Source organism: Capsicum annuum, chromosome 12, assembly GCF_002878395.1.
Source record: "Capsicum annuum cultivar UCD-10X-F1 chromosome 12, UCD10Xv1.1, whole genome shotgun sequence".
Taxonomy (NCBI): domain Eukaryota; kingdom Viridiplantae; phylum Streptophyta; class Magnoliopsida; order Solanales; family Solanaceae; genus Capsicum; species Capsicum annuum.
In genome coordinates this window covers 187362465-187373082 of record NC_061122.1, presented here as the reverse complement: position 1 = coordinate 187373082, position 10618 = coordinate 187362465, and the positions used below count along the sequence as shown (strand labels likewise).

At 31.1% G+C, this 10618-nt stretch overlaps 2 protein-coding genes across 2 annotated transcripts; both read right to left on the bottom strand.

Moving 5' to 3' along the window:
* Window positions 1-579: 579 nt before the first annotated feature.
* On the bottom strand, window positions 580-5550 carry LOC107849956 (protein STAY-GREEN homolog, chloroplastic-like). Its single transcript, XM_016694466.2, has 5 exons — window positions 5306-5550; window positions 4010-4115; window positions 3725-3792; window positions 1775-1942; window positions 580-1062 (listed from the first exon to the last, which is right to left on the bottom strand). Exons 1-5 carry the CDS (start codon window positions 5423-5425, stop codon window positions 733-735), a joined length of 792 nt encoding a protein of 263 aa, XP_016549952.1. The 5' UTR covers window positions 5426-5550; the 3' UTR covers window positions 580-732.
* Window positions 5551-6523: 973 nt separating this feature from the next.
* LOC107849038 (zinc finger MYM-type protein 1-like) lies at window positions 6524-7999 on the bottom strand. Its single transcript, XM_016693716.2, has one exon. The coding sequence runs from the start codon at window positions 7997-7999 to the stop codon at window positions 6524-6526; it is 1476 nt and encodes a 491-aa protein (XP_016549202.2).
* Between the last annotated feature and the right edge of the window lie 2619 nt (window positions 8000-10618).

Sequence of the window (10618 nt, the reverse complement as noted above, 5' to 3'; positions counted from 1 at the left end):
AGAATTATAGTGTGCATATAGTGCATATATTAACGTTGATGAAAGACGAAAATGAGAAAAACATATTGGAAGAGCAACAAGGAGAGAAGAGGAAAAGTGAGTGGGAGAATTGATGTCATACGGTGGGTCCAACAAAGTTTTATGTTCTCTCCTTCTTTACCTTGATAAGTGGGTCTCATAATCCATGTGTCAAAATAATAGAGAAATCTCATACAACTAATGTCTGACACATATTAAGTGTATCTTATACAAAATAAAAATTTTCCTTACGAATTAGTGGGTCTCATAATCCATGTGTCAAAAAAATAGAGAAGTGTCATACAATTAATGTCTACCACATATTAAGTGTATCTCGTACAAACTAAAATTTTTCTTAAGAGTGCAACAGATGATGTCCAAATTCGATCTCAGATAAAGCTTGGTACCTAAGTTGGAAAGAGGGTATAAGGCCACATTGAATTTCAAACTTGTGTGCCAACTTGAGTCCGGAAGGCCACATTGAATTTCTGCGATATTATTTATAGAAATAAAAATTTTAAAAAGAAAAGAAAATAAAATTTATCCACCCCAAATGGCTAATTGTTTGTTCTTTTACCTAGGGACACTTGAATTATTCACATTTAGAATAAAGAATAACTACCATCTGTTTTTCTAGTCCTACAATGACAAAAAAACACATCAATCTTGTAATATTTGTAGACCAATATACAGCCATTCTTTAGTCTTTGTTGCTTATGGCTCTAATTTAGGCCCAGAGAGACGTGAGGATGATGAGGACCAAGAATTCAAGTTCACTGAAGGGAAACAACATTTGCAAGACCCTTGACATGTATGTGGAAAATCCAAGTTGCAATTGCTTGTATTATCATCCATATGGGCCTCACCCAATTCACTAGATGAAGTAGTAGAAGATATTGAGGATGCTTCTTTTAATGGACCCCAACAATCCACTTTGTTGAAATCTGGAATATTTGAGTGGAAATATACCCAAACCAAAGCTTCTTGCAACTCTGGATAATTCTTAAGTAAATTCCCATCTCCATGAACAAATGCCTTCAAAACCTAGTGCATATTCAAATAGAATGAGTTATATATAATGATGGCATAACAATTTTTTTTACATTTTTAGGGGTGTTCGGATGGGCTTTTAAGTGACTTATAAGCTAACAATTAAAAGTTAAAAATAGGTAGCAACTAACTTTTGGATTTTGTAATACTTTTTAAGCCTAAAACACCTTTAAAAAATAAAAAGTATTTAAAAGCCAAAAACATCTAAAAAAAAGAAAGATAATTCAAACACCCTCTTAACTTAACTAGAAATTATAGACAATTACTTTATTTTTCAGGTTATCATATCAAACTTGTTATGAAGAGTTATTTTTGTATCGGCCAGCTTAAAACATTCCATTGTTGTTAGCGCATAGAACTTAATCCGACCTCTCTCCTTTCCCTACTAATTAAGTTTTCGTTCGGTCATAGATTTTGAAGTTGAAATTTGAAAATTTATGTTTTTAAAGTTGTGATTTTTGAAATTTAATGTTGTGTTTGGACATGTATTTTACTTAAAAATTATTTGAAGTCTTATGGGTAAAAGTCTCAATAACTAATTATCTAAGCCAATTTTTGAATACTTGAAAATATTTGAAGAAAATGTGATCAAATTTTATGATCAAACAAATATTTAAAGATAAATTTTCAAAATCATAAAAATATTTATCAAGAATACAAAGTCTTGATAACACAAAAGAGAAAAATTAATATATTTAAAACTTACTACAGGGAGTTCCTTGCAGAAAATATAGTATCTGAGCCTCGCAACAAAGTCTAACAAGAAATGGCCTCCACTAATGTGACAATGGACATGAAGGGACATTTTCCTTTCAACTTTCTTCCATTCCGCAACTACTTCATCCCTTTGCAAACTATTATACCATCTTTCTAACTGCACAAACATTCAAATTCCTTAATTTCTGATAGCAATTTCAAATTGAATACTAACAAGAAAAGAAAGATCAGTGTGAATTGATCAAGTACTACTTCTAACACCTTATGATAGAGATAGATAAACGTGCCAAAATCAAGTCAAGTCAAGTTTAACGATTGAATTAGTTGAATTTGAAATCAATCACTAGTGCAAATTACGCAGAAAAGAAGAAGGAAATAATCTCCAAATTAACACTAAAGCTATTTCAATTAAGAGTCGCGGGTGCAAAATTTCACCAGTATTTTACGTTCATGTAGGGTTTGAAAAGAAGGATCCTACTCCAAAGAGGTGTTAATTTAGAGATATCAAATGGATAGGTTAGATTTAATTTAGATGGGTCCAAATAAGCCGAGTTAATAGATGGGCGATTCATGACCTCCCAAAAATTACTTGGGCTAAAATAAGCTTAAATACATGTCATAATCCACCCCCCTCAATTCTCACTAAATTTAAAGGAAAACTTTCAGAAAATAACCCAAGTATGATGACATATGGTAGGCGCTTGTAGTAACCTTTATCACAATTACAATCGGTAGCCTAATTAAGTAGTTGGGTCATGTGTTGTATCAATGTATTTGTTCAACAATTACAAATCTTTCTTTCTCCCCTCTTTTTTTTTGTATTTTGTATTTTTACTGAGTAACTATTGTATCACTGTATTTATATCAATGAATATAGGTGTATCATTGAATACATACATCTCTCTTTCTTTTTCTTTCTTTTTTTTTTCTTTTTTTTGTTATTTTGTATTTTCACTCCTTTTTTTTACTTTGTATTTTTACTTCTCCCTCTTTCTTAATGCATTGAACCTATCATTTGTATTTGTATATTAACAAATATATGCATCATTTTTATTTGAATGATTCAATTATATCATTTTTTAAAAAAAAATTAATTTTGTAGAAAAATGTATTAGATAGTTGAAACCAAATACAAATATATAATTGAAAGTTTTAAAAACTGGAGCTTTTTGATATAAAATTGAAAGAACTTTTTTTTTTTTTTTTTTTTAAAAAAAAGAGAACGAGAGAGAGGGAGGCAACGAGATAAATGGAGGGGAGGAAAGAGGCCGTGAGAGAGAGGAAGAGGGAAAATGGGAGAGTGGGTGGAGAGTGGCGAGAGAGGATTAGGAGAAGAGAGACTACTATGCATTGTATTTAAGTAAGAAGAGAAGCTATAGAATGTAATTAATTAAAACTTAGGTCAAGCATGTATATTTATATCCGGTCTTATAGTTTTCTCAAGTTTTAATGTCTTTATAATTTTTAAGTACCTAATACAACTTTTTTCTTTATTATAGTTATATATATCAAACAATAACAAAGTACTTCTTGAAAATATTTTGACAAAGTTTCTCATATGACAATTTGGACGACATATCAATCCAATCTTTAAATGGAACTTTGAACTAATCGAGTTAAAATAGGCTGGTCAATGACCCCCTCAACTTGAGCAGGTGATATTTTCATGAGCTAAGTTTAACGGTTTTATTTAAATGTGATGTAGATAGTCTATCTTGAACAAATATCAATAATTGATTTTATGGTACAATTACACAAATCAGTGATCTATGGATAACATTAGAATTAACTTTACCGTTGAAGCAACGTTCCTGAAGCTTTTCCCGTAAAAAGACTATATTGTAGAAACTAGCGAGAAGGGAATCTCACGGTGTTTTCCTCTGTTATGCTTAAAAAAGAACTAGCACTATATATTTATTCTTCATGATCATAGAATTACCTGAGAGTTATTGATTGTCTGAGAAACGGCAAGAGTGAGTTTACAAGTAATATCACTATGTGTAAGGGGTCGTTTGGGAAATTGTTATCCCGAGATAATTAATACCGGAATTAGTTAACTTATTCCACCATGTATATGGGATAAATTATTCCATCACTAAGGAAAAAATGGTGGGATAAATTATCCCGGATTGAATTAATCCCTCCAACCAAACAAGGGATTAAGTGATCTTTTATTTTATCCCGGAATAACTTTTTATACCTCAAACCAAACGACCCTTAAGTGTATATGTTTTTGGAAGCTTTGCTGGATGTTTCTTCTCATCTACACCTAAGAAAAGAACCTTCAACTTTGATGATTCAAATATTGATGGTCCAAATAATCTTGCCACCTAACATCATCAATCACATACAATAATTAAACACGTGCCTGTCCAAATAAGATTCGACGGATTAATAAATTCCTTAATACAAATATATTTGGGGTAAAGCTACTGATATTTGCCGAATCCATTTCATTTGTAGCTTCACCGCTGGCGAGAAGTGGCGAAGCAAGACACTGGGGATATTCAAAACCCACTGTATCCATCTCGAACTACAGATAGATACATATATATATATTCCTAAACACTATCCAAAAAAACGGAACTGACAACGGACAACTTCTGTAATTAAACAGGAAAATTTGTCACTAATTCTATTTAACGATAAATTACAACCAAAATCACAAGAAATTTCACGGAATCTCACGAGTGGGGTCTAGGAAGGATAGAGTGTACGCTGATGTTACCCCTGCCTTAGGAGATCGAGAGCCCGTTTTCCATAGGTAAACCATAAATCAAAGCAGATTGAGAAAGAAATAATGGAAGTGAAGAACTCACGACAAAATATTATATAAAATATGAAATAGTATTTAAAAAAAAAAAAGAACAGTAACACCAATAAAATGGTGCCACAACTTATCCATAAATTATCAAAATAGCTCCATTAGCTGCAAGCGATTTAGCGACGAAGTTAATAAATAATTTTAAGCAGTACCGGAGTCAAGATGTTCATTTAAGGGAGTTTGAAAGTGCACACACAAACTAGTCGAAGGAGGTTCAACATATATTATATATACATAAAAAATAATTTTAGCCGTGTATAAATAGTACTCTCTTCATCCCAAATTATGTGTCGTTATTTGATCGAACACGATATTTAAAAAATAAATATTGATTTTGTTAAAATTATAAAATTATCCTTCTTAAAGAAAGGAGTAATAATATTTAAAATCAAGTGGAACCACTTTTAATTGAAAAAAAATTAAAAAATAAATAATAGTATTCAAAATCAAGTGGGATCATTAAAGGTAAAATTATACTTGTGTCTTTAAAAACTTACTAAATGAAAGACAACATTCTTTTTGAAACGGATCAAAAAGGAAATGACGACGCATAATTTGGGATGAAGGAACTATTATTTTTTATCGAAGAGAGTTCGGGTGAACCCGGATATATGCTAGATCCGCCACTGATTTCAAGAACGATATGAGAATATTGATTTGAAAAGCAAAAGAGAGGAGAAAGGAGCTGAATATTACAGGAGCTATGCATTGGCTTTTTTTCGAGTGTCCTTTTTTTGTTCTACAAACAAAAAGAGAACTTTCCTTTTCAGGGATCATCAATTTTGATGGAAGAAAAGAAGTTGCCAAAGTACTCATATCTGAAGTTAAAGCTATAGTACTTGGAAATCAAAAAATCAGGATGGATTAAAATTCTATGCTTGCTCCAAAGATGTAGGGGGAATTCAAAGTTGAAATGAAGTTGAATATTATATAGTTGTTAAATAGTTAGGTGTGTTGGTAAAAGGTAGCTCTAGGGGATTAGTCTTTTTCGGAGTTTTGGTTTCACTTAGGTTTTATAGATTTTTTCCTAAGGTCTAATGGGATACGTGTTCAATTTGATATTTACGTCAAATTAAATAAATTAATCTTAAGTATTGAAATTAGAGTTAGAATATGGCTGTGTCAAAAAGAATTTTGTACGAAATAATTAATATTTTAATTATTTATTTTATGTTTGATGTATAAATAAAATTATGAGGATAATGAGAGCGGGGGAGGGGGAGGGGGGAGCGGGGGTGGGGGCGGGGGCGGTGCGGGCAAAGGAGGACAAGGGGTAGGAGAGCAGCTGGAGCAGGGGTTGTGGTTGTAGTAGGGTGAGAAAGAAATAATGCCACTTAGTTTCTTTATACTTTCATTATAAAAATTATTTTTTAAGAGCTTATTTTCTAAAATAAATACAAAATTTTTGACCCTAGAATACAAAAATCATGCAAGAATGGTAAAAATTTACACGCATCCAGTGTATATATTAAATAAATATTTTTAATCATGTTTAAGTAATTATGTTAAATAAAATATAAATTAAGTAATCATGATTATGTAACATAAATTTTAAATTCAAACACATGATATATATATATATATATATATATATATATATATTGATTTGTTGATAACACCGGTTGCGTGTAAGTAAATCCTGCAAGAATTCAAAGTATTCCATTCATTTTTGCCTAATTTTACTCACAATGACGAACCCAGGATTTTAAGGTTGTGGGTGCTTAATTTTTTTAATATAATTTGCTAATGATGACATGATATAAATACATAACTATTTAAATGCAACATTAAAAATCAAAGTACAATTAATATATTATTATTGCCAAAAAAGGCTTTCAGTCACAAGTTTCATTCAAAAAAGACTTCAGGTAATAAGTCTGAATTCAGAAAAGACTTCTAATCATAGGACACCAATTATAACTGTGTTCGACGACTTTTTATATTTTGAAAACGATGAATAATAACATCATTACTTACAGTTGCAAATATCTTACGCTCTACATAGCAAACTAAATAACCATTTAAAAATTCATCACCCATGATATTGCAGAGTTCATTTTTGATATAGTTCATGGAAGAGAAAGCTCGTTCCACAGAAGTAGTAGCAAAGGGAAGAATGAGAGTCAACTTGATGAGCAAATAAACAAGAGGCCAGGTCTGATACAATTCTGATTCAACCAATACTTTAGCAAGATCAGTAATTCCCTTTCTATTGAAAAATCTTTTATCAGAACCTCGAACATGTGCTATGAAATTATCAAGTTGACAACTGAGATCTCGAAGTTTGTTGCTATCAAACTCATTTGGATAATATTCAGCTGATCTCATTATTTTTTTCTTATCAAAATTACCAAATAACTTAGCGAAATGTAAACAAGCCATACCAAGAAGTAAGTCAGTACTCACAACGTCGAAACGATTATTAAGCTCCTGAAGTAGAAAATCAATAACAACACAAAATCTTTCAACCCTAAAATGATGAGAATATGTAACATCAAGAGCTCTACGTTTCGACTTACCAGGAATGTAGCGAGCATCTATTTTCGGGATCTCTATCTCATATTTATCACAAAAAGAAAAGACATCATCTAGTAATGAGCTCCATCCATTATCTCTCATCCTTTGCAATTCTTGCTTTGCAGTATTGAGCAGTTTCAAAGCATTGACAATATCTTGATCCATCTTTTGTAATGAGGAGTTCAAATGATTTGTTATCATTAGAACTTTCAACATCAAGTGTAGCATAAAAGCAAAATCAAATCCCTTAATCGGATTCTCAAGAGTTTTCGTTGTAAGTCTGTCAAGATAATTTGGGCACTCACGTGCAGCAAATCCAAGCACATTAAAAATTGATGAAAATATGTCAATGAAGTTCTCTAATGACTTACAGTGAGAACCCCAATGAGTGTCACATGGCCGTTGAAGTTCACGTTCTTGATTTAGTCCCTGTCCTGTATGAACTTCACCAGAAATGATCAAATCCTCTAACTTTGCAGCTTGATGTTGTATGAGCAAATCCATGCGCTTATAAGATGCTCCAACAATATTCAACACATTACTAATTAAACAAAAAAAATCATCCACATCTGAATTCTTCTTCATATGAGCCACGAGTGTCAGCTGCAACTGGTGAGCAAAACAATGAGTAAAATAAGCAGATGGAGTATCACGCAAAATTAAACTCTTAAGACCATTTAGTTCTCCTTGCATGTTACTTGCACCATCATAACCTTTTCCACGGATTTGGGGTGGACTTAGTGAGTGATCTAAAAGAAAAGAATAGATTGACTTCTTCAAGAATCGTGCGGATGTATCACTAACATGGACTACACCAACAAATTGCTCTATCACTTCACCTTTTTTGTCAACGTATCGTAGAATAAGTGTCATTTGCTCCTTATGTGATATATTTTTTGATTCATCAACTAGTATCCCAAAATAATCACCATCTAGGTCTTGTTTCTTTTGCACAAGCATCAACAATATCTTTTTGAATTTTTGGACAACACATCATTTCATTTTTGGAGGCATTTTCTAAAATAATGCTTCCAACATCCTCATTAATGTTTCCATACCATCGCAAAAGCTCAAGAAATATACCTCTATTTGTAGATAATACACTCTCATCATGACTTCGAAATGACAATCTCAATCTCAAAAGAAACCTTGCAACATCGATTAAAGCACTCAAGCAACGCCGAGATTCATTTTTTTTTCTCAGAATGCTTGTCAAAAGATGTGCGAATAGATTGTGATTGATTCGTCAGGTCAATCATCATGTTGAAACACTTGTTGTGGATGCTATTAGCCTCTCCAATATGAGTTCTGAATCTCTTCAAAGCCTTGTTTCAACCCTTAAATCCATTTTGCGCAAAAGCAATATCCGTCATATTTCCACGAACTTCATGCTCATTTTTAAATAAGTAGCAACACAAACAATATGCAGCACCTTTTGATACACTGTACTCTAATCACTTAGAATATGGACCCTTGAACCAAATTTACGCATTGTAATTTTCTTCTTCCCAAATTGAGTTTTTGGAAAATTAAGATCCTTAGGCTGACAAAGCCCCTTTTGAATATAATATCTTCTAACTTCGTCACGTATGTTAGCATCATATTCTACTATAGGCCTTCTTTCTACCGGGTCGGCTTTCAAATATGTAAAATGATATTTGAAGGAGTAGTATCTCTTTGAACTTCCGAAGGTATGGATGAAGCAACGAGTGCAATAGTAGCATTAGAGCTTGGATGCCCACGTTTTGATCTAATGACAAACTTATCCATCCCAATTTATATAGATTTATAAAAATTCCTGCAAAACAAGATCCAATTAATACGACTTTCAAGTAAAAATTATTCATAGAGTCATATCTATAGAAGATTGGTGAAAAAGAAAAATCTAAAATCCTTATTTCATTATTGTGACATTTCGGATATTGGTGAAGTAGCAAAATCTTTCAAAACTAATTGCTAAATGCTAAACAAGATACATGAATTTATTTTCGGTTCATATGTTTGCTATCTACGCTACTGTCAACTGGATATAAGAAGGTGTCGCTTGTAATTTCTTTCTATCACTTGAAATTGTGAATTAAAGATTATCTTAATGATCTAATCATAAAGTGACTGTATATATTTTGTGGTAATATTGTTTAACTTTCCTCTTAGCAAAGCAACATATTACATTTATTTGTCAAATTGTCAATTGTTATTTCATCTTTTTGAGAGGAATAGTGGATCACCTAAAATTCCCCAAATCAAGTACTCTTTATGCTAATTTAAATATTTTCTATAGAAATAATAATGGATAAGAAATAGATACACATCATATAAAAATTCAAATCTAACATCATATTTTGAATTTTTCACTCTAAAGAAAATTAAAGTACCTGCGTTTTGAGATTAGTGAATGAAGATTATGAAAATTGAAAATGAAATTGAAAGAATAAGAGAAGAAGATGATATTTTGTTTTTAAATTTTGGAAGAGAAAGATGAAAATTTTTTGCCTTTTGGTGAAGAAGGATTTTGAGTAAATAAGAAAGAATGGTTTATTTTTGATTTAATAAATTAAGAAGTGAAAAAAGAATATAAAAATAAATTAATATTAACATTGCAAAGTCAAATCCAAAATTCCGTATAATGACATATGTGTAGTGTACTTTGTATAGCTGTAGAAAACTATGCAAGCAAGTTGTAAAAAAGTTTATGAAAATAAAACGCTGCTGTAAGGGCTCGAACCCGCTCAACAAGACACAAAAGTTGCACCTTTTGCCACTGAACTCAAGCAAATATTTGTTCACTGGGTGCTTTTTTATATATAATACCATTTTTGCTGTGCTTCTTATATAATTGTACCTAATCTACGTCGAGTTTACTGGATGCCGAAGCACCCCGAAAAAACACATAGGTCCGCCCCTATTTACTCATGGCCAAGCCACGTATGCCAAAACAATGGTCAATTGAATACTTTTCTCTAAAAAAAAAAGTGTACTTTATGTATAAAAAATTACTATATATTTACTATTTATATAGGGTAAATTTACTCTCTCTCTATGGAATATCTTAAATTCTGAACATCCTTAATCTATATCTATAATCTATAATTTATATCTATAATATATTTAAAGTATGAAACTTCGTAAAAAGTAATTTGAATTTTTTTTCCTTCATTAAAACACTATACAACAGACAAAATCATTTTTTCACTATTTTCCTTAATTTATTATTTAATGTTTAAAATCAAGGAGTCCTAAATTATATGGTAAAAGAAAAATACATAGAGAATTAATGTTGATAAATTTTTTATTTGCTTCTATATGTGAAAAAGGATTCTTGAAATATATGGTAAGAAAAAAGATCCTAAAATATATGATAAAGAGAATAAAAAAATATTTAATACTAGAAAACTTTAAGTAAAAATAAAAATAAAATCTCACCTAGAGTTTTAGAAAAACTACTCTACATTTTCTTTTAATGTTATGATTTTAATTACAAACATAAATGAT

Bases quoted from the DNA above. Each gene is read 5' to 3' on its own strand.
- LOC107849956 (XM_016694466.2), bottom strand. From the start codon at position 5,425: ATGAGTACTTTGGCAACTTCTTTTCTTCCATCAAAATTGATGATCCCT. The intron at 4,116-5,305 runs GTAATATTCAGC...TGATGATGTTAG, and splicing joins AAAGCCAATGCATAGCTCCT to GTGGCAAGATTATTTGGACC. The intron at 1,943-3,724 runs GTAATTCTATGA...ATGTTTGTGCAG, and splicing joins AGACAATCAATAACTCTCAG to TTAGAAAGATGGTATAATAG.
- LOC107849038 (XM_016693716.2), bottom strand. From the start codon at position 7,999: ATGACACTTATTCTACGATACGTTGACAAAAAAGGTGAAGTGATAGAG.